General features: G+C 32.3%; 1 protein-coding gene across 10 annotated transcripts in view; it reads left to right on the top strand.

Moving 5' to 3' along the window:
* LOC145268181 (F-BAR and double SH3 domains protein 2-like) overlaps positions 1-26,136 on the top strand; it is a 313,479-nt gene that overhangs the window by 80,085 nt on the left and 207,258 nt on the right. For all 10 annotated transcript variants that reach the window (XM_080123409.1, XM_080123410.1, XM_080123404.1 and 7 more), the window contains exon 3: positions 19,635-19,680. In XM_080123409.1, coding sequence (XP_079979535.1) covers positions 19,635-19,680 — 46 coding nt within the window. The remainder of the gene's footprint in view (positions 1-19,634; positions 19,681-26,136) is intronic.

Here is a 26,136-nt window from a genome sequence, read left to right as displayed (position 1 = left end):
TTATTTTGAAATTAATATTGACTTTTTCCAGTTATATCGGATTGGATATGTTATTATTTTATTTATATCTTAATATGTTAGAATATTTAAGCTAATCAAATAGCAGTTATTTTATCTTTTATTTTTTATTTTGTTTAATTATATACATATATATATACATACACACACACACATATATAGACACGCACGCAAATACATATGTGAACAAATATGCCCGCACAGTCATACATCATATGAAACATGTAAAGATTGTGTTTTAAATTTTTATTAATTTATATAGTTATCAATTTTTTTTATTTTTGATCATAATTATTATTGCATACTTATTTCATTTTTTATTTTTTATTGAAATTATTAATTTTTAATTAAGTTTTAGTATATAAAGGTTGAATTTTAATCTAAATCATTTTCAAAGGTTTTCCAAACAATTAAAAAATTTACCTATAGTCATCTTTAAATTCTAGAGTTTGATAATCTTTTCCAGAATCATATTTTTTATTTATTTTAGGAATTTAATTTATCCTTATTAGTTTGGTATAATTATGGAGAATGGGTATTTTAGGCTTATTTAGTTGTTAATGGTAGATTTAAACAAATGGGGTACTTAATCATATGGGTGTATTAGGCATATTACTTTATATACGTAGCATACACATAGAAACATACATAGAAATATTAACACAATATCAATACTTACATTATACATAAGTATATATGCACATAAATATAAATATAAACAAACATACATGTATACATACGTATATATGTATACCCACATACCACCAAACATCATATACACATACCAATATATATATACATATCAGCCCATACAACATGCATACACACACATGCATAAGTATATATATGCGCAGACAAACATACACATATACAAATATACACGAAAGCTTATATATATACTGCATGCAGACATCCAATGGTCTTGATAAAGTTATGAATTTATTTTATACTTACTGGTTGTATCAAATTAATAATTAAATTGTTTCATAATAAGTTAATATATTAAAGCTTATTAAATAATAGTTATTTTCACTTTTAGCATACTTAGATATGTACACACAAACACACATATAGATATGCATACATATATGCATAAACACCCATCTATATATATAAAAATATAACTCTTGGTTCGTTCGCAATTAAAAGTCTAAAAAACCACTGGACGGATGGCTTCCACGTTTTGGTATAATATGTTTACTATATCCATGTGTGTTTTTATATATTTCTTTTTAATTATAACATTATACTTAATTTTTCTATGATAAAGAGGTGGTTTTCTTTGTATCAATACGCCATTTTTTTTATTTAGGGACAATTATTTATTACCGCTTCCTGTCACGTGACCAGTGTTACAATTTAGCGGTTTTCCTGCTAGATCTGGATATTTCGTTTTCGATCTAGCGAGGAATTCTAGAAAATCTGGAGATATTTGGCACCCACACATCCTCAATTTTAGATTAAAAAATAAAGAAAAGCGCTTGAAAATACTTTAAAACATAAAATAAACTCATTCATGTAAGTAAAAAAAAGTAGCATTTATTGCCTTTGGTAACAATTATTTATTGATTATTTGGTTTGTTTTTCACCTTTTTTCGGCTAACCATTCTTAAATCTAGCTATAAAATCGATTTTTCCAAGTACATTTTAGGTGGGGGGCATTCCAACCTCCGAAGTTTAGTTTAAAATACGATCTAAGCAACCCTGCTTTATTTAGAAGTATTTAGTCGAAAATTGTAATAAGCAAGAAACAACAGCAAAAAAACAAAACAAAAAAAAACTTATACCAATAATTTAATTATCTACCAACCTAAATATTTTTAATATGCTAAAACAAAGTTTTTTGTTTTTTATTTTTCTAATTTCAATGTTGCACCATTATTGTGATGTTTAATTTGCAGTATATTTCAATTTAACTTTTATTATAAAAAGTTTGAGTTTATGATTTGTTTCCTACAAAAAAAAAAAATACCCTCTCTGAAAAAAAAACAGGCAAAACTAGCTGATAAAATATGTAAGCCTTCTGGGGAGCTAACCGCTTCAATATAATTCCAGAAACATATAGTGAGAAAACACGGAACATTTTATGAATTGAATATACTATATTTATAATTTTTTTATGGTAGGAAGTTAAAATATGGTGTTGGAGGGGGGGGGGAATTAGCGATTTTTGAAAATTACAGACGATAAAAGTTAAAAATCTAGCGATTTTCTGGAGATTTCTTTCTCCTGATCTCGTGTTTTTTTTTAAATCTCAGTTGCCAACATTGCATCACTAAAAAAAACACTACAGGCTTAATGTAAACAGAATGTGTTTACAATATCGGTAAATTTTCAATGGGTTTAATCGCATGATTATTGATAATGTAAGCATGTGATTGAAATTTAATTTAAATTAACCACACATGGTCGCTTTTCTATCAAATATTCATCGAAAAATGGTAGGTACACACAAAATGAATGCCGACGCTCAAAGTGTATAAACATTTTGACTCCTCCCTTTACTTAAAAATTCACCAAAAATCAGGAAATTAACAAATTCTAATGAAAATTGCAGTATTTATCAAATAATGGTCGCAGAATATAATGAACTAATTATTTTTACTTAACTCTTAGTGAAAATGTTTTATTTTGTTTAAACAAAAAATACCTTTACTAAAGTTATGGTTTTCAGTAGTAAATAAAAAACGCAAGAATTTATTTTTGCTTTTTTTATATAAATAAAGCATCGTAATTTGTAACAATAAAAAATAATTTTTACAGTAGCATTACGAAAAAAGCCCCTAAAGTACGTATTAATGAATTCGATATAACTCGAAGAAAAATGAATTCTCGCATACTATTCAGGAAATTAAAGATTCAATTAGATTCCAGTTTCAGTCACCTAAATTATTTAGGGTGAAATGAGTTTAGGAATTTATAGCCAAACCTAAATTTTTTTTGCTTAAAAAAGTAGCATTAATACAGTAAGTTAGGTAAAATTTGCATAGAATGCTCTGCTTTACGGTTGTTGTAAAAATGGAATGGAAATTTGAATTTCGTTCCCTTTTAAATTCGGTACATTTTTACATTACGTCCAACTCATCGTTCACATTCGACGCGTCAACTTTTATAGCTTTTTGGGTATTCTGGCAAGGTTAGGGGTGTCTATTCCGAAAGCCGTTCTTAACATGGGTAGATTGGTAGGTTTGTCAGAAATTTCGTGAAAAATAGTGAATAATTCCACCCCGTCTTTCCAAGCTTATAACTCCTCGAAAAATCTAACTCAAGCCCTAATTTTCTTTTCAATTAAAGGAGCAAGGACCAAGGTTTCATTAAAAAAACAAAACAAAAAAAAAAAAAACATGTTTTTTTTTAAAAAAAGGTTTTAACTTCGGACTTTACAGGTAAATTTCTAAAAAAACACTACTTTTTTTTGTTTTAAATTTGAATATATTATTTATTGACCTTTTCTCTTCAATTTGTGATATATAACACTTTGGTGAATAAATTATTTACTTCTTAATAGATATTTCAAAATGGGAGGCGTGAATTATTCTACCCCCTGTCTTTCCAAGCTTATAACTACTCGAAAAATGTAATTGAAGCCCTAATTTTGTTTTCAATTAAAGGAGCAAGGACCAAGATTTCATAAAAAAAAAAACAAAAGAAAAAATAAACAACGTGGTTTTAAAAAAAAGGTTTTAAACTTCGAACTTTACAGGTAAATTTCTAAAAAACACTACTTTTTTTGTTTTAAATTTGAATATATTACTTATTGACCTTTTCTCTTCAATTTGTGATATATAAAACTTTGGTGAGTAAATTAATTATTTACTTTTTACTATAATTACTGAATTTACTGAATTAAAAAAAAACGTTTGTCTAAAATTTTTACTAGAATTACTGAATTACGTTTGTCTAAAATATTATATTCTGTTTATTGGAAAGAGCATAAAATTTCACATTGACCCTGAAAATATCGTAAAAATAGAATAAATAGAAAAATTTTGATAGATTTTTAAAGTTTAAAAATTGAAAAATATTGAGTTCGTAAAATTCATTACTGTGTTTTAAAAAAAAAAAAATTTCTATTACTTTTAAAACAACTTTAATAGTTTATTTTGGAAGTATAATCCATAAAGAAAATAAACAACCCACTTTTAAAAGAGAAATTACGAGATTTTTATATTTTATTTGCAGTTTCATGATAGGGGTGTAAAAAATTCCTACAAAAATTCTGATACATCTACTAGATTGGAGTGTGTATTCGTTGTAAACGTACCCGACAACCTATAAATGTCGACATTTTCAATGTGAATGGTAAGCTGGACTTATGTAAAAAATAACAAAAAGATATACCAAACTGACTTTTTCGTTTAAAAATGGAATTATTTCCCTTTCGTTATTAACTTCTTTTTTTAAAATTTTTTTTTTAATAAATATTTTGTGTTTTATATACATAAAGTACAATTGTTGAATGTTACTGTTTTGATTATATTCGTTTGGGGGGCACAATTAAAAAATTAAGAAAGATTAAAACGAAGCGAAATTTAAGTTTCCGTTCCATTTTTGCAACAACCGTAAAACAGGGCATACTCAGCAAGTTTTATTGTAATTTATAAGCATAATATTGAAACACTAAATCAACATTTTATTTATTTTTTTTGCATAATTAATGATGGAAGTATTTTTCTGTTTATTTTCTTAACATCTTTAAAAAAAAAAATAATTTGTACATTCTCTTGAAAAAAAGAATAAAACTTTTCTCTACTTTCACATGTGTTCCATTTTAACAAACTGAGCCACAGCAACGCGTGGCCGGGTACAGCTAGTATGTTTATATATATCTTGTGTTATAAAGACCATTTATCTACCCTTACCTTTGTTTATATATTTTCATTATTAATTCTTTTCTTATCATTCATAATTATTATCATTTATTTATTATTATTTGTTTATTATTGTTTATTAATGTTTTAATATAAAAAGAGTGTGTTCATATCGAAATTATTTTCAAAGTTTTTTTCTAAAGAAACTTAAAATGCATTTAAAATCATCTGTAATCTATACTATTTGAAAGTCTTTTCTAAAGGTCTATAATGTTTTATTTTGAAGGCCTTAAATTAAATTATTTCAATAAACCCACCATTTTTTCATTAATTCATTTTATATGTTTGGGAGTATATTTCGATGTATGTTAGGGAATAAGAGTAGTTAAACATTTAAAAAAATTTAAATCAATATATTAAGTGCGAAATAAAATAAAACGTGTTAGGAAAAAACCTTCGAGTTTCAGTATTTATTTTATAGAGGGTGTTATGCAACGGGTATTATCTAGTTTTTAGTGGTAAGTTTACTTAATTAGGATGTCGAGCTAAATGGGTGTATAAGGTATGTGTCATATACACAAAAAAAATCAAATATATATATATATATATATGTATATAAACCCATATATAAAATCACAAAATAACCTAATATTCATATCTACATTTACATATACGTATAAATATATACACATACATATGTATGCATATATATATATTTTAAATATAATGGGCGGAAGTCTCTTGAGAGCTCTTTCAGCTATCATCTCATCAGGAGAAAATCGATAGCGTAAAAATAATACTATGTCGAAAGTAAAGAGTTCTGATGGGGAACTATTAAATGTGCCAAAAATTACGGGGGGCACTAAAATAAAATTTATTAACGTTTAAAAAACGATTAAAATAATGGCACAATGAGGAAAAAAAAAAAAAAAAGCGGGAGAAAAGATTCACATTTCCCCAAAGAGAAACAATGTATTAGATGTTTCTTTCTGCCGGCACAAAGAAGGTTTCCGCACCGTAATAGAGACAGACTCCAAAATCTTTAAATGATTTCTGGAGTCCGTCCTATGTAGCACCTCGAACCATTCTATTTTACATTTATCGGCACAACACGGGTTGTCAACCAAATGCTGGCCAATAGCAGAGTCCAAGGCTGCAGAAGGAAGGAGACTACTAGACCCCATCCTCCCTTGTCTGATCTTCGATGAAACATGCTGGTTGCAAGCATGTTCGCCCAACATAACCAGCATCGCACTGGCATTTGAATTGATATACAGCATTGCTATTTTGGATGTAAGGCAAACTATCCTTGCGAAAAGAAGGAAATGCAGGTCTCGTAGTATATACCAAACGCAATGACACAGAATAAAAGCAGTCATAAATACTTCTGCAAATCTGTTTGGAATATATATATATATATATATATATATATATATATATATATATATATATATATATAAATTTAAAGGAGATTAGAACAATAGTCTAAAGAGCAGAGTGTATTTTAATGTAATAGTAAAATTACTAATTTAATTAAAATACAGGGAAAGAAAAAGTGCCCGTTGTAATTTAGATATATAATAAGCTCGATAGGTAAATATCCTACAGCTAATTTAATATTAATATTTTTTCATTTCATAAGTTGGAAAGCTACAATAAACATCCATATGAATACTTTGACCTTAGTTGCTGATTTCAAAAGGCGAAGAATTAAAAGATACATCTGCCTATACTTTTAATGCTAGCTTTATTTATGGTGTCTTTTACATATATTAAAAACCTTCCCAATACTTTGCTTATGAGGAAACTTTGTTTGTTAAAAATACTATATGTAAAAATTATTGTCCGTGGCTTAACGTCTACCACAATAAAAACATTGTTTTCCGAAACGATCGTACAAATTATTGATTTTGTTGTTGTTCCTTCTTGTGAAACGGATTTTTAATTTAATTCTAATTTGAATTTTAAATTATCAATCACATTACTGAATATATATATATACTAGCAAAGATACCCGTGCTTCGCACGGAGCTTTGTTGCGCACTCGGGTACCAAAATCTGTGGGCACCTTTCCAGTAAGTTGATGTTGTAAGAGCAACGATTGCATAAGGTGATCAACATTTTAACTACCTCTTGTAGTGACTGAAATTCAATCAGGAACTTCACAAAACATTTTCATCAAAAGGAAGGTTACTTGATGTTACATAGTAAATTTTTCATTGAAGTAATTTTCAACTCTTGCTTAAATTTTATCTTGCACATTCAATACTAAAAACTTACCACAATCAGATCATGTCAGTTTTTCCTCATATCCATTTCTCGAACTTTTCACTGAAGAGCCTCAGGGTAAACTACATTTCTGCTGCTTTGATTTGGAGCCAGAATGTAGAGTTTTTCTGAACTTCCTGTCCGGCTGATGGAGACGTAGAACATACCGTGACTGAAGCAGTCTGATGTCAAGTCTACGCCAATGGTGTTAAATGTCTGACCTTGACTTTTGTTTATGCTCATTGCAAAACACACCTTCACAGGAAATTGGAGTCTCCGGAATTTAAATGGAAGTTCTGAGTCCGATGGAACTAAGGGGATCCTTGGCAGTAGAACGGTTTCGCCTTTGTAGGGACCACAAGAAATGGTGGCCTCAAGTACATTGGTGTGCAATCTGGTGATAACACATCTGGTTCCGTTTGTTGTTTTTGGCGGTTCCAAGGATCGAAGAATCATGATTGGCGATCCAATTTTGAGATTTAAAATGTGTGGAGGCATTCCAGATATCTCCAAAGAGTTTAAAAACTCCACAGGGTAGTGAACAGCTTCATATTCATTAGTAGCCGAATCAACTGACTTGTATTGCTTTGTGTCTCCTGGAAATTCATCCATTATTGAATTGTTCAAATGATTCACATTGCTGTTTAATGGCGAAATAATAGCCCTCTCAGCAAGCCAATCCGGTGATTTTCCATTGTTTTGCAGGTCTGGGTACACTTTGTCTTTCAGTTGCTTCTGATTACCGACACATTTACCAAGCGCAGTTGGAATCTTAATTGTGTCAGGTGAAGAAGTGATAGGAAACTGACCATTACCGATTTGGAGAAGCAATTTTGAGAAGTCTGCTGCAGCTGTGTTATCAGAGATATAGGCTCTCATATTAGTAGTCAGTCTCTTCACTATAACGTGCCTCCAGAGATAGGATTGTTTCAAACTTGCATTGACAATGTTAGCCCTTGTGCCATTTTTAACCACTGGGAGGATTTGACGGAAATCACCGCAAAATAAGGTTGGAATGCCACCCATGGGATTCTTGTTTCCTGTGATGTCTTGCAGTGTTCGGTCAATTGCTTCATAAGCACTCTTGTGCGTCATTGGGGCTTCGTCTACAATGATTGCAGAGGTGTCTCTAATTACATTTGCCAAGGCTGAGTTACCAGTAATTTTGCAAACTGGCTGATCCATTCGATGAGTATCCAAGGGTACTTTAAAAGTGCTGTGAAGAGTGCGGCCACCTTGTAGTAGAGTAGCAGCAATGCCACTGAATGCTGTTGCAAGCACAATCTTTTTCATGGATCTAATCTTTGCAAGGATCAAATTGATTACAAAAGTCTTGCCCGTACCACCTGGAGCATCAAGAAACATCATGTTTTTGTTCATTTCACCTTGTGCTTCCAACATTGCCATGAATGAATTGTAAACTTCTCTTTGAGAATCGGTCAGTTTTTCTTGCATATTTTCTGCTTGTAGGGAAAGTTCTTCAAGATTATAAGTAACTTCACGTTGATACTCTCTCGCGAGTCTTTCATCTCTCCCTTGCGTTGGTGCAGGTAATCCATAGCTTGCCAATGGTTGACCGCACATAAGGAGAACTTTTTCTTCAATTAGACAAAGAGTTTTATTGTAGATGTCCTCATTAAAATCTGCTTCTGGATTGTTAACTTCTTGCCTGTATCTGTGAAGAATGTCTTCAGATATTACATCACGAAAAGCCATCCAGATCTTAAGAGGATTTCTTGGCTCACAGGCTGTTAAAATTATCACAAATAGGCTTCGCAAATTTGAAGGTGATTGAGTGGCACTTGCCTCTCCTACTGCTTGATGCAAGTGATGGTCATTTTCTAGAAGGCCTCGAGCAAGGCACGCTGCTCTGTAGGTTTCAAACACCTGACCATTGTATGCTCGCAAATTTTGAAATGAAGTTGGACCAGCAACCTCATTGAGCAACAGGCGTAAGAAATAACACTCCCCTGCTTTTGGACTAATCGTGTAGATTCTCCCAATGCATGGTGCCTTCCATACATCATCATTTTCAGTACCTTCAACTTGTACCCCACGCATTCTTCTCATCCATTTCTTTGTCGATTTGTTCCAAGTGTAAAACTCAGGGACTTCTACGTATTTGAGACCCCTTGCAAAGTCATCCTCATGGCAGAGTTGAAAAAATGCTGTCAAAGTTGTGGCAGGCGGTGGACCTTGGGCTCGTTCCAGAGCAGTATCAGCTGAGAACATGACACGCTGCCCATTTTCAAGATGAACAGAAAGTTGTACAATTGGGGGGAAATGTTCATGGATGGGATGTTCCAATATCCTCCAGGCCGCCTCTGAACTGCCGACATACCTTGCATTCTGGAACTGCTGGATCTCATCCACAATGTGACTTTGTACTTGGCCTTGTTGGTTAGCTGCTCCATCAGTTCTTTGTAGTTCAAACACTGCTTGATCACATCCTTTATTCACGTATTTGAGGACATATTTGATGCTTTGGATCGAGCTGCAAATTTCTACGTTAATGTGAGCGTTGAACTGCTGAAGGAGGACCTTGTTGTACGGAACAATCCACTGGTTTGTTATTTCTTGATTAACATACCGACCATTTCTCTTCATCCTTATTGTACCAGTCTGGCCTCCATCTTCTGGTTTTCTTCGCCTGTACTTGGGGTAAGAGTCTTGGCCTTGCTCGGTACACTAAAGAAATTCTTTTGGGTATTTTTTGGAACATTTGTTGTCAATCATACATGGACAATTTGGATTAAATGGTCCACAAGGTCCATGCACCATATGTGCCATCACTTTAGCATGAAGATCAGATATGCAGAGATCCATTTTTTTCTGGTAGAAGTTTGTCCTCTGGGGCCTGCCAGGTGAGGATGTGTGCATGCGGCAGTCCTCTTTTTTGATATTCAATACTGTACAGGAAAGCCCTCAACCTGCCAAATCCTCCCTTTTTAATAAATTCAAGTAACTTTTTTAGCTTCTGCCTGAAAACCCTGGCAACAATATCTGGACGATCCTGAGGGTCTTGCCCTTGAAGACAATTTTCTGTAATTTCTGTCCACTTTGGATTTGTTGTGAACGTGATGAAGAGGTCGGCTCGGCCCATTCGCCGAACATATGCCATGGCATCACTTTGACGCTCAAACATGTATCGAGGGCCTCCTGTATAAGTTGCCGGAAGTACAACTCGTTGACCAAACTGTTCTGGATTCCCATCCTCCCTAAGAATTGAATCTCTCAAGTTGCTATAATTGTCAGCTCTCAGGGTCTGTTGCTCACGCCTCAGGAACTGTAAACGTTCTGTTTCAATCTTGCAGTACACATCCACCAGCCATTGTTGAAATAGCCTTCGGTACCAGAGAAAATAGTTTCCAGGCCGAGTCATTAAATGGTACGAATAAAATTGCTGTTGGGTAACTTTTCGCCCATTGGATGCCTTCATGTAGATGTTGTAAGATGGAGAACCATAGGGGTACATTAACGGGTACATTAAAGTATCTTAGAGGGGATGTAGTTCGGAGATCCATTTTAATGTATCATTTCTAAAACGCAAGACAATATCCCGGTTAGCTGTTGGTTCATTCTCCATTAATATTCCAATCTCATACGTTGTTGTTGGAGCATTGAATCGCCGTGGATGCTCTTCTTGCGGCCTTCGGTCTTCCCTTATGACAACTTTATGTTCTACCAAGTGTTCTTCTTCAATCCTCTCCTTTGTTGTTTTCAGCTGACAAATAAAGCTGTTGTTCTCATGTAAAAATTCAGTCAGACTTTGGAGAATGTCTCTATTGAGTCTACTGTCACATCCCCGATTATGTAGTTCCTCTTCCAGACTATCCAAGAAGTACACTTGAATAAACTTTGCTGTTTCATCTTCAGGTGGTAAAAGACTCCCAATCTGGTGGCAAACCTGGCCTCGAATTCTAAAAGAAGGATTCCACCCATGTACTGCCGCAATTTTGTGACCAAATGATGTCATTGCAAAACAATTGTTATAACTGCGTAGATTTTGCAGAAAATCTTTAGAGATGGGACCATTGCCGGAGAGCAAATCTTGAAGCAACTGAGGCAGTGGTGGAAAGCTATCAAGCACAACTTTGCCAGAAGAACCACAACAACCAGGGGTTTCTCCTTTAAATTTTACAGCTGAGCAATGTTGACATACTTTGTCCATTTTTCCTATATCAGCTGTAGTGAGAGAGTCATTTTTGTTGTAGAGCAATCCTTTTCTATTGCAGTGTTCTATTTCATGGTGTCTCAAAGCAGTCATTCGTTGTCTAGCTGCCTCGTTTTCTGTCAATTGCTGGGGCAAAGTCATACTCTCTCTCCATGCAGCCTCTCGTTGTTGCCCTTGGTATAGGCGAAAGCTTCGTTGGGTTTCCGATTCATTCTGATGTCGTTGAGCCACTCTCAACTGACCTTGTGTACGTCTACTTACCTCATATAATTCATTCGATCGTAATATTGCTTCTCTTTCCAGTGCATATCTTTGCCTTTCTTGAATTTCATCTTGTGATGAATTTAACCGCCTTACAGCATGTCTAGTTCTGTTAGCTTCACGTTGGGTTTCTCTTTCCAAATCTGACAGTCTTGCTCTCCTTTCTCTTTGACGTATCCTGTTAAGTTCTAGACGTCTTTCTCTATCTGAATTGTTTTCATTGGAGCGAATTGCAGCAACTCTTAGTCTATTAGCTTCCAATCTTTCCATTCTTTCTTCCTCACTTTCGTTTCTACTTCGTTTGGGTGGCATAATTTCGGTTTTAAACGGAATTGTTTAACGATATTAATTATTGTAAATTAATTAAACGTAAAGGAAATGTATACTAACTGAAATGGACGAACTATAAATAATATTTCTGAATAGTACAATTATAAACAATTATATTGTACCTATTTACTATGCCTCCCCACGGGACAGAGTTAGACACCAGGGTCGTTTTTTAACGTGGAGAAAAGGTACAAAAATAAAAATTGTCTCAGTCGTGAAGGATTTCTCCTCCACCGAAAGAGAACAAGAAAATGAAGTGCAGCATCTGAGGAACAGATACTACACTTTGATCTTGACCAAAAGGAATGAATAAAAGCGACCTACGTGTGACTCATTACTTCCGGGTGTAAACGTCACAGTCTAAAAGTAATAATTAAAAAAAAAAAGTAAATGTAAAATAAATGTGATACCAACTTAGGTTAACTAATATATGTAAACAGTACAATTAAAACAGTTCTATTAAAACAAATAATTACTAAGATCTAGGTAATTGTTAGTCTCATTGTTATGGTTTTAAAGAAAAAAATGCATAAAAAAAGTTCTGCTTTTGTGAGTACGTGTATTTCTTTTAAATTACATAACCTTTTTATTTTATTATTTATATCTCTTTTAAATTTATATATTTTGTTAGTAAACTGGAAGAAATTCAGTTGAATAAAACCTTGTTCGTGTTCTTTACGTTAAACTCATATTTTTATAAAAGGTTCATCCGGTTTAAAGAAAGCACTAAGTTTAAATAAGACTGGAAATAACTAATTCAATATATAAATAGAAAAATGAAATAAATATAAGCTTTAAGTCTTAAGATAGTAATAATCAAAATGTAATAAATTATTTGTAGTTCAAATCTATGATAAGACAGGCTTTAGAAATAGGCTCGACCAGAAAGATTAAATTGGAACGAAATTATAATCTCCGTGCCATTTTCAAAACAACCCCACAAAAGTAACGGTATCCTGCAGTTGGTTAAATGACAATGGTTGTAAGAAAAATGTAAAAGAAAATGCGCTTATCTGTTTATTTTGACCTGTTTTATTTAATTAAAAAGAAATTGGCTATAACTGGAAGAGAGCGTTATGTTTTGGGGGTTGTTTAAAAAATAGGATGGAAATAAAGTTAGTTCCGTTTTAATTGTCTTTAATTGCGACAAGCGCTAACAAAATCGAAAAATCACTGTTTACATTCGAAATGTTAACTTTTATAGGTTTACAGGTTTGCTGACAAGGCTGGGGGTGTTTAATACAATTATTTTACTAAATTGATTTTTTTCATTTAAAAATAAAATTATTTCTTTTTTAAAATTACGATAGTTGAATTGTATTCTTTCAATTATATTGGCAAGTAAAATATAAACGATTAAAACGGAACGAAATTGAAATTTCCATTACATTTTCAATACAATCCCAAAACATAAATCTTTCCTCGCCAATGAATTGTTTTGATAATATACGTAAAGTGAAATAAATCGAATATAAAATTAAATGAAAATATATTAAATAATTAAATGTTAAATAGATTTTGTAAATAGTACAGTTAAAATGATTAGAATATTTCCAATATGTAATAAGGTGGAGGTAATTAGTTAAAGAGATTTAATATAATGTGATATGCAAATGAGCATAAGTCATTCGATATGGGGGTGGTTTGTAGACTAGTATATAAAGAAATTAGGCATAGATTCTTATGTCTCCTATAACAGAAACATCCTAAAATGGGTTCTAATGTTTCTCTACCAGTAGAGATCTACCCTCTTACCTCCTTTATATTTCGTTGATGATGGAGAGCTGTACACACAGACAGAAACACACGAACCCTATTACTTTATAAAAATATATATATATATATATATATATATATATATATATATATATATATATATATATATACTAAAACTATATGTGCAATCAAGCGAACAACACATATACATGGTATGACGTCATACATTTATGATTTACATCATGTTTCAAAACATGAATTCAGACTCAAGCGATTATAAAAATAAATGAATGAATGATTAAACATAATTATCAATAATAATTATTTTAATAGTTTCAAACAATATACTTTGCTTTAACTATGTATTGGCATTTAAAAAATATAAATATAAATGCATTTATCTACAACATCTATTTCTAAATTACAAAAGACAAGGAATTTCTTTTTATTCCTTTGCAATCCCATTTGTATCAAATATTAATGTTTATCAAAATAAATTAATGAGGAAGATTTTATTTCGTGTTTACAACAAAGTTATCAATAAAATATTAATTATTTTCAATTCATCTTTCAAGTATTTCAAATAGTAATTTTTTCAAAGCGATGAGAGAACCGGCAAATTCAACTAGTTTATTAATTATACCGGTTTATTAATACATTCAACTAGTTTATTAATTATACCAGTTTATCAATGCATTCAACTTCCAAATACAGTTAAAATGCGTTGTATTGGAAGCTTTTTATCCTACATCAATAGGATCAAAACCAACTACCAAAAGTTGATGATGTAGAGAGGTTTTGTTGTGATTTTTTTCTCTGGCTTATGTTCTAACATTGATTGTTGATAAACCTACTCATGATGGCGGATATTTCTCAAGCCTTCTTGATCTTTTCCTGAACTTTTCCTGACCATTGTTTATGCGTTGTTCTTTCTCTGCTGGGATCTTCCAATCACCCAATAGTCTCAACTAAGATACTAAAATGTTCAGACAAACTTCTGATTGCCCTTTCCATCGCAGCATGTATCAATATTTGATGGCCGAATGGAACAATGCCATATTCTTTATATCAGAATTTCTTTTACGTTTCATTTTTAAAATAAAGTGTCATACCCGATGTAGCTGATTTGTTAATTCCAACAAAAAACAAATAACCGGCCTCTGAATGGGACAGTCTACTATTACTGTGAGTTTTATATTTATAGTCAGGATTTCTTTATATCAGAAAATCCTTTAACATTTCAATTTCAAAAAAGGAATGTGTTATGCATCACTTCCGATATTACTGATATTGACAGCTTCATACTCTCCAAGAAATTCCAAGAGAAACCAAACAGCCAGTCGTGGTACAGATGGTTGGAATGTAAAGAAACAAAATTAATTATTTTTAAATGAGATTTTTTTGCTTCATAAAACAAAAATAAAAATCAAATAAGGAATATCACAGTGAAGAGTTGGTTTTAAAAAAGGTTAAACAATTAAATAATTATTTTTTAATGAGATTTTTTTTGCTTCATAAAACAAAAATCAAAATCAAATAAGGAATATCACCGTGAAGAGTCGGTTTTAAAAAAGGTTAAACAATTAAATAATTATTTTTAATGGATTTTTTAGTCTTAAAATAAAAGTGGTGAACTTTGAGAATCGATAGCAAGCCGGAAAAACCAAGTAGTTTCTACTAAATTTTGCTAAGACAAATGATGATGATGATGATGGGTGTGGTGGCCGAGGTGGCCAATATACATGTTAACCGAAATATATTGCAGTCATTATGAGCATATAGCATTATTATGTTCAACTAGAGAAATACATTGATTATTTTTCTAATGCCATATCTATTCTGCTTCTTATCTCTATAGCACTAGTTACATTAAAAATAAAATAGGATCAAATTACTCCTCCTCCTACTACTACTACTACTACTACTACTGTGATGGATGTATTTGTAGTCAGGATTTCTATTTAAGAATATGTTAATTTAAGAACAAATAATACTCCCAGAGAAACTATTATTGACCAGTATTTACTTTTACTTATAAGGGTTATCACCTTGTTTAGGTTGAGCTGACATCCTTCTGAACAAGTACAGCATCTCTGACCATTGCAATCACTTTCGCCAATCTTGAGCTGGGTCAGATGGTATGGCTAGTCAATCCATAGTTGAAGACCATATAATTGTGGACCTAATAGTACTACTATGTCACCTTTAATTGTCGCTACCGATTGACCAGAGTTTAATATTTAATTTCTTTAGGGTGATTTAAAATTATGTCTCAGTTTTTCTGTTGTGATTATAAACAGGATTTATTGTGTGGTTGTATATGTCTTTCTTCTTTTTTTTTCGTTTTGTTTTTGCTGAAGATAGAATATCTTACTGGATAGTATTATTTTTTTTTATGAATCCAGTTGCTTCTAAAAATACTGGGATGATGGAGATCTTCCTAAGATTCCAGTTTCTTTTCATATTATGCATAAGGCCTTGGAATTTCATTATCTTTTTCCTCTCAGCTCTGTTCAAACCAGCATCATTAGAGACACTCACTTCTACTAGGGTTGCTTCTTTCTCTCTTTTTTTCTCCATATCCCTATGTCAAGTTTAATAGCTCCGTTTTCTAGGTACGTAACTGTAGGAATTGCTTAGCCATAGTGGATGGTGTATGACTTATTTCCAACTGTTCTTTCTGGTAAACATGTTCCCAGAACATGCTGTTGCATTGGATATTCAACTCTTTAGTCCAATGGAGATATTTACACATATTATTGAAGTGTAAAGTAGCCGTCCCCCAGCAGAACCTTACAGCTGGATGTCAGGTGACTCACACACTTTACTTCCGTGTGGCAGAACCTGCAATTGTTGTCATTGCTGAGACAACTCTTTTTTTAAGCCTTGTTTTGGGCAGCATTATCCTCTCCTTATCATAATGAAGTGGCCTTCTTCCCAGGCAGTCTCAGTCAGTTATTCAGATTACTTTACCCATTTTATGCATGACAATTTCACTATGTAAAAAGATATTTTCATTGTGTCTCTTTTAGTCATGTTTGGTTTAAGGCCAGACAAAAAGAGTGCATCAACCTTTCTTGTGCCACATGTGTTACTCACCTTCCCTCTCTTGTCATTTGCCTCAATAAACAAATGACACGTGAAGAGGGATTGGCACAAGGATATTGAATTAAATAGCTTTTCTTTTTCTTTCCTCCCCTGCTTTTTGAAAAGGAGGACATTTTTATTATATATATATATATATATATATATATATATATATATATATATATATATATATATATATATATATATAGGGTGGAATGATAAAATTGTCACCCTAGAAAAGACATGATTCCATTTCCGTTTGATGAAAACCGGTTTTCTTTTTTTGTTACAGATCATCTACTAGTTGGCCAGTTGTGTATAAGAGTGAGATAGAGGCCTTCTATCATGTCTGAAAGTGACACACTATTCAACAAACCAGATCAGAGATGCGGCGCTGTACACCTCATGCTCTCTACCGATCGAAGTTATGATAAGAGGACCATTGCCAGCACCCTCAAAATGCATAGCTAAATTGCCACGAATAACAGAGATGTACCCAGGGTGATGAAAACAAAGTTTCTAGCCACAGTTATGGTCTTTGGTGTGGTTTCAAGTGAGCGCCACACCATGCCATCTCACATCTTCAAAGTTGGCTTGAAAATCAACACCAAACTGTACCTGGATGTGTTGAAGAATGTGATGATCCCCTGGTGCAATCGTGTGGCCGCTGGCAGACCTTGGGTGTAATAGCAGGACTCTTGGCTTCAGAAGGAGTGCTACAACTTTGCACCCTTTTCTCACTGCCACCCCTTTCCTCCTTCTTCTCCGACCTGAACCTGCTTGACTACTTGTTTGATCATACGTCAAAAACATCACCAACATAACTAAAGCCAGCCTGATCACCATTATCCGTTAAGTATTCGCCAAGCTCCTGCCGGCGCTTGTGGAAAAGGCATGCTCTCAGTTCCAGACTCATATCAAGGCAGTGATTGAGGCTGAAGGCTGCTACATTGAATAGATGTTCGCTCTACTACATAATCAAGTTACCTGAATTGATTTTTTTAATAAAAATTAAAAAATAAAGCTGTAGTGTTGTTTTCTTTTTAGGGCGACTACTTTATTGTTTCACCCTACTGTGAGGAAGGCAGTAACATTACTATATGTCCTCTGCTTCACCTTGCATAAATTTATTGGGGTCCTTCTGTTTGCTACTTTTCAATATTATGGACGAGAGAAGTTTCAGGAACTTTTTTTATTTGGTGCTCACCCAGATTTGCTCCATGAGTGTGTAAATTATTTCTAGTTTTGCCCCAGACCCTTTGATATTTAAGTCTGAATGAAGTTATTTATTTTGCTCTTTTGGTGGGATGATGTGACACAAGGATCGGATAGTTGGATGTGAAAAGTCAGTGCCTTAGATGAAGAACACTTCTGCCTCCAAAAAAATACCTGGGAAGCCCTATAGGCATTCCTCGAAGGGGGCGCTTCAGGCTATTTGCAATAAGCCAACCCTTTTTTAAAGAGATAAGGTAAAGCTTTGAGAAACGGATCTTCTAGAACAAGACCAGAGAATACCTTGCTTAACAGGGAATAAGCCAAAGCTAACAATGACTTAGACTCTCTTGTCATTGGTGTTGAGGGGAAGGATCTATAATAAGTTTGTAAAGTTTGTTGCATTGACTGCATTTATTAATTTTTTTTATTCCCTTTGTTATGTTTTAATTTCAGCTCTTTTTTTTTTTTTAGTTATTTTTTTTTTTTTTTTTTTTAGTTATTTTTTTTATTTTGGTATTTTCTGTCTACTCTCTCATCAGATGGCCATTCCTTTTTCAGATTTTAAAAACTCTCACATAGTGCAGTTCCTTCAAAGAGAAAAAAATCATGCAGTAACTGCTGTTCTTATACTGTCATCATTTGCCGATAACATTTTTTGTTCTATTAAGGTATTTGATGGACGTTAATAATTTTTTTTTTTTTTTGCAGAAAGCCTGGGGCGTACAGAAAAATTTTACCAATAGAAGTTGAAGTCCCATTTCTTATTTCTTATTTTTTCAATAAGCATAAAATCCTTATACAATAATTATCGATTTCTGTACCACTTACAAACTGATAGGCATCTGTAGAATTGGTCAAAGTTTAATTTTAACATTTAAAACAGCTTTATAGTCGTTCATAGAGGAGAAAATGATCAAACTGGATTCGAGAGAAAAACCTGGCCAGAGATATGTTAGCATAGAAGTCAATTTTCCTAAACCTGTCCAACACATGTCAGCATATAAAACAAATCTAAAACTTAATAATACTTAATAATATGATGATGCAATATTTTTCCTCGGTAAATATAAACAATATTTATTATACTCTTAGCAAAAAAATTGTATGGGGGGGTGATTATTATGTTTGAAAAATAATATTCATAAAATGCTGTCTATTACATTATCTATTTTGATGTTATTAATTCATAAATGTAAGGGTGTTTATAAATAATATTATTTTGGAGTGGGTATTTAAAAATAATATTATTTTGGAGAGGGTATTTAAAAATAATATTATTTTGGAGAGGGTATTTAAAAATAATATTATTTTGGAGATAATATTATGATGATGGGGATATTGACAATGATAATATTTTTTAAATACCGTTAACATATTTTGCTACATTATCTATTTTTATTTTACTATTACAGAATATGTGGAACATTAAACATTAATAATATTTTAAGGGGTGTTTGAAAATAATAATATTTTTGGTGTGTGGGAAGAGAAGGAATTTTTGCAATGATAATATTCGTAAAATAATGGCAACATGTTTATTTTCTCTTCACTTCCCGTTTCTTAACTAATGTTTCCTTTGTTTTTTAATTTTTAATTAGAGTTTTACAGTAATAACATGTAGTTTGCATAAAATGAAAGTATGAATAGTCCCGGTAACACTGGGGTAGGGCAGCTAGTATTTTATATAATAAACCTTTTATTTTTTATTTTTTTTATTTTTACATACTGATATATTTTTTTCTAATTTCTTGTAGGGTTTTTAGCCAGAAAAGATCAGCCATTGAAAAAGAATATGCACAGGTAAGCATACATTTTTGTTTTAAAAATTATTCATTTTGAAACCTGATGGATTGTTCTATTTAGAGATTGTTGCATTTTAGAAGTTAGTTTATAATCAATTCGATGCCATTCCTATAACAGACCAAGATATCTGATATTTGGTATCGTTTATAGGAGGTAAGGTTTTCTACTTAGTCAACAGATATCTTTTTAGATGCTAACAAATCACTCTTATTGCTCTGAGAAAATTTAATTTTAAAACAGATTCTAACCTATCCAATTTATTTAACCTGAGATTCTACATATATATATTATATAGAAAATTATATTTGCTTTAGAAATTTGTATATTGTAAAAAGTCAAAACTGAATTTTATTGAAAACTATTTTTCTGATATTATTAATTTAAATTTCATTTCTTAAGTTAAATATCCCAGTTAATTTTATATATTTTGTAAAATTTTCATGTGAAAATCCTTTGTTAAGGTTTTCATTTCATATTGACAGCCTCTTTCTCAAGAAATACCATTTTAAATTTGATTTTGCTATATATTTTAAAAGCTCTGGGTGGAAACTTGGGATATATTGATACGAAAATAATGATATAATTCTAACAAAATAAAACTTCTTACCTTCAATGATGACTAATGCAAATCTGAAATATTTGAATTTTCAAATGGGAGGTTGTGCCGTGTTGTGCTTCTAAAGATCCTTTAAAATACTCCAAAGGAACTGAAATATGAAGAGTACCTATTGTAAGGGTTTGACAAAAAAAATCAGTGAATTTTCACAGAAAAACTTCCAACCCCTATTTACCCCATTTACATGAAACTAAATTAAATAAAATAACATAAAAACTTATAAATTTTATCAAATCTTATCTGATAATGTTCTTAAATATATTTAAGCTCTCTTATCAAGAGATATATGACTATAAGCTCTCTTATCATAGATATATGACTATTTTTGTCTTAAACAACCCCCAATTATATAATATATATATATATATATATATATATATATATATATATATATATATATATACAGAGAGAGAGCGAGAAAGAGAAAGAGAGTAATCCACACACAAATTGTTTCACTGTGTCACAGTTCCTCAGTATATCTAGACTAGCTCTCATCTCAAGCCAGGAATCGAACCTACAACCATTTAGCTGACATTCGACAGTTCTACTCCATAAGCTACAGGATCGGTGCTGATAAATCATATGGCTTTATATAAACCGTCACTTTAAAGTGTTCCATTTGTTTATTTAGAAAACAGAGCTTTGCATTATGCTAAGTAAACAGTAGGTAATATAATTTAACAAAAGTGCTCTACCCAAGAAAGAGATGGGTTTATATAGTCATCCACTTACAGACTGTTTCGTTAAATCTCAGTTCTTTAGTGTGTCTAGACTAGCATCCATTCCAAGCCAGGATTTGAACCTACAACTGTCTAACTCATAACTGACTGTTCTATTTCCGGTGTTCGTAAATCATGTCTCCACTTATAACAGACTCATAGTGAGTTTATAATAAGTATTTGTTTTAAAAATGGTAGAAGCTAACTAAAGAAGAAAATGATATATCTAATTAGTGTATCCACACTGCTCAAGGAGTGGATATAAACTATAGTTCCATTTTAAAATGTTTTATGCTATTAGCATTCTTAATAGCACACGACGCCAACTGTGAACCTGAAGATCTGAGGCATCTGATGGAAGACAGGAAACTCTGGAGAGGAAGAGTCATATTGGTCCGGGCAAGGAGCCTGCCCTGATGATGATGATTCTTAATCTGATCAGGAAGTTTTATAGTTGTCTTTCAAGAGTCTTTGACTCACTTTTGAATTTAAAGCCCATTAATAAAAACGTCCATGATGCTTGTTTCACGTTTCCTTTGCATTTCTTCTGTCAAAATGTCGGCCTTTGCTTATTCTTCCTAATTCACAGTTTTGTTGTGACTCATCATCTTCCTGTTTTGAAGTGGCAAGTAAGAGTCAGGAGAAAACATAATTTCAGGTTTGACATCGTGTGCTGCAAGTTTGTAGCTTCCTCATAGGAAATGTCTAAAATTATTCTAAAGATTGCAAGGAAGGAGCAGATACTTCGTCAGGCTGCCCATCTTTAAAATGGTTTTCAGAATCAAATATGCAATAATTGCTCAGCAGTGGTTGCTTGTTTAGGATCAATATCCGACAGTAGCATATTTGTGATGACCTTTGATATATATATATATATATATATATATATATATATATATATATATATATATATATATATATATAAAAGTTAAGTTTATTCTCGCTCAGGCATTGATATTAAAAACCTACTTTTTCTGTTGGTATTTATTTGCTTTCCCACTAGCATATGTGTGATGCCATGAGGATTTCTGTTTTGCTTAGGATAAATATCAGACAGAATTTGTGTGATTCCTGGTTTGTTTAGGATCAGACAATAATGGTGAATTATTCAGGTTTCAGTTATTTTAGCTTTGGTAGGTTTTTATTTATCTTTTTGTTACATGAATTGTGTTTTTTTATGTTAACCTCAATTTTCAAATATTACTCAATATAAAGCATAATGTATTTTCATATTGCTGGATATATATATATATATATGGTGACCCCCCAAAAAAACAGAGGACATTTAATTGTTTTTCTGAGCATTTTACAGTCAATGGAGAAAAAAAGTCCAAAGACCCTAGTGTTTTGATGTGATGTTTTGAATATAATAAACTAGTTATGACCAAAGTTTCATTTCATTCGGACAAAACATTAAGAAACGGGGCCTAATTATTTACTATGATAATTAAATATAGTTATATATATATCTAAATACACACACACACATACATATATATATATATATATATATATATATATATATATATATATATATATATGTGTGTGTGTGTGTGTGTGTGTGTGTTTGTGTATGCACACATATATATCTACCTTTCCTGTTTAAAATTTATTAACACAAACTTCTTAATATACTAAGTAATGGATATGCAAGCGACTTCATGAAGGTCAACACATTTGCATATTCATTTAAAAAACAAGCATTCATTAATTAATTATTCACTTTTATGGTTTCTTATTAGATGATTCGTTTGATTTAACTATTTATTCTTTTTGATTTTACGATTTATTCTTTTCATGCATCATTTCTACATCATGCACAATTGCATAGAATTTAGCAGACTGACATGTTTATATATATATATATATATATATATATATATATATATATATATATATATATATATATATATATATATATTAAGTAATGTGATTTATAATTTAAAATTTAAAAATTTAAAAAAATTTAAAAATTTAAAAATCAAATTTATGTGTGTGCGAAACGTCTCTACCAAACTCCTCTCTGAATATTTGTTATATAGACTTGAAACTTGATATGTAGAGTACTTGGATACTGAAATCTGAATACTTTTGATTTGTGCTCCTGTAGAAATAGCTTCTGAGGGGTCAAAATTGAACAAAAGAACAGTTGATATTCACAGAAGTAAGTTGACTCACTTCTGAACATGTGTATATATACATTTTTAGCTTGAACTCACTTGATTTTTGCCCTTTTTATCCATCTAGTGATAGCTCAGATGGTAACAACCAAGGCTGAAGCACATCATGCACAATTGCATAGAATTTAGCAGACTGACATGTTTATATATATATATATATATATATATATATATATATATATATATATATATATATTAAGTAATGTGATTTATAATTTAAAATTTAAAAATTTAAAAAAATTTAAAAATTTAAAAATCAAATTTATGTGTGTGCGAAACGTCTCTACCAAACTCCTCTCTGAATATTTGTTTTATAGACTTGAAACTTGATATGTAGAGTACTTGGATACTGAAATCTGAATACTTTTGATTTGTGCTCCTGTAGAAATAGCTTCTGAGGGGTCAAAATTGAACAAAAGAACAGTTGATATTCACAGAAGTAAGTTGACTCACTTCTGAACATGTGTATATATACATTTTTAGCTTGAACTCACTTGATTTTTGCCCTTTTTATCCATCTAGTGATAGCTCAGATGGTAACAACCAAGGCTGAAGCACTAAATAATGACTATGGTTGGAGCGCTGAATGTTAAGAACACTGAAGTCATTTTTTTAAACTTTTGAAATTATTACTATTGGGTACAATATAATAATCAATAGAGAATTTGCTCTATAATAAATATGAAATCTGCATGAAATAAAATATGAAATCTGCATGAAATAAAATATGAAACCTGCATGAAATAAAATAGCATATTTAAGCATATTTTATGACCAAGCAATGGGTGGCCTGGTAGTATATATATGATGGCAGCAACTCGTTTTCGAGTATTGCCATTACTTAATATATCTCTGGCTCAAATGACGCACATATGAGCGCAACTAACAGCACGTGCCAGACGGTCACCTCTATGAACTTTCTATAGTCCTGCACATTCACTGATGACTGGATGCAAGTTGTGGTGCCCTGAACACCTACCAGGCCAGACCCTGGAAGTTCCAGAGCCCTTATTGCCATTGACACCCACATCTGCATCAGTCCTCATTGAATGTCCATTTGACATTTTAGGCTAAAGCCAGCCTTTTTGTTATTGAGATACACACTGATAGTAAAATGTGTATTCCATTGCATATCAAGTAATGCCTGTGCTTGAAGCTTTTTATAGTGAGGAAAGACTTTGCACTGAGACAATCCCACTCTCTAAACATCCTTACATCATTCGTAGACATTTATGCTGATGACATTACCATCTATAGTAGCACATCTAAGACCATAAACGACCAAGTTCTCTCCGATTCTCTCTCCTCTGATCTTTAGCAAGTGGTATGATGGGGAAAGAGGTGGCTTGTTACTTTTAATGCATCTAAAGCCAAGCTTTTATCTTTACATCATCAACGTTCTGATCCCCATCTGGCATCAATTAAAATGAATGGCTCTCGTCTTGGGGAGGCCTCAAGTTTTGACAAGCTTCTGAGCTTGACCTTTACTCCTGATCTTAAATGGAATACGTACATCAAATCTGTTGCTAAGGCCGCTGGAAAAATGGTGGGATCCTTCTATCGATCCAGTAGATATCTCACTGCTGATGCAATTCTCTATCTATATAAGAGCCAGGTACGTCCAAGGATGGAATACTGTTGCCACATCTGGGCAGGAGCTGCTAGAAAGGACTTGTCCTGCCTTGATAGAGTTCAAAATAGACTTCATAGCCTCATGGAGATGTCCTTTTCTCTTTGCTGCAACCTCTATCTCACAGAAGAGATGTTGCGAGTTTGTCTCTGCTTTATCATTATTTTCATGGAAAGTGTTCAACTGAACTTCAATCTATGGTCCCCCCCTCGCTAAACTTTCACAAGAAACCACTATCAATAACTCCCCCCACTCTTTATCTATGACTACACCTAAACGTAGATTCTATGATCAAAGCTTCTTTCTTAGAACTGCACGCCTATGGAATTGTCTTCCGTCTTCCTGCTTTCCAGCTGTCTATAATATGGTTGTCTTCAAGTCCAATGTAAACAAGTTTCTGACGAGCCGTTCCACTTAAGTTAACAAATTTATCGAACTTCCATTACTATCGATTCCTATATTGTCCTTTTGACTACTGTACACTCTTTAACCCTTATCCTTGAGTGGTCTCTCGGCCTTGATAAATGGCGACGCCTATGTAAAAAAAATGACCCAAAAAAAACGCCACATTGAACCAAAAAGAAGAGCAAGTCAACATCATTGGAAGCAGCAGTTGCCGTAAGTTTTATATCAGGGTTTTCCTTCTCCTAGAGAGGTTGCCTTCACCATGGCTTACAGGAGCCCTCACCACCCATCATGCCATTTGATCCATGACTGGGACTTAGGTTGCTGAAAACCAGAGCATATTCCACATGCCAGTGGGTCATCTATGCCGCAGCTGACAGGGCCTAAGCTCCTCTGGAGGTTTCTGTCAGGGTTACCTCACCCTTAGCCTTTGGTTAAAAGAACCTTGGCCCACAAGGCAGTGAAGGTCCAGTTATATGGCGCGGGACACTCGCCGTTCATCAGAACCCTGTCTGCATGGCAGTTGTCACAACATGCACGTAGAGTTGATTTGTGTGGGAGAAGCACAGTATGACGCTTAGACATCTGTGCGCTTTTAACACACGTCCACACCAGGCCTTGACCAGTATATATATATATATATATATATATATATGTATATATATATATATATATATATATATATATATATATATATATATATATATATATATATATATATATATATACAGTAGCGTCCAAAACTAAGAGACAAAGTTTTAAAACCTAATATTTGTTAGAAATAACAAGTGTGAAAAGCTGAAATTTTGACAACTGGTAGTCGTTATCATCCATAATAACATACTAAAATTTGAATCATTTGCAAAGGATAGAAAAAGAATTATAACAATTATTTATTTATTT

Source organism: Euprymna scolopes, chromosome 43 (genome assembly GCF_053919585.1).
Source record: "Euprymna scolopes isolate OS-2025 chromosome 43, ASM5391958v1, whole genome shotgun sequence".
Lineage (NCBI taxonomy): Eukaryota > Metazoa > Mollusca > Cephalopoda > Sepiida > Sepiolidae > Euprymna > Euprymna scolopes.
Note: the sequence above shows the minus strand (reverse complement) of the source record. Positions and strands in the feature narration are given on the sequence as shown.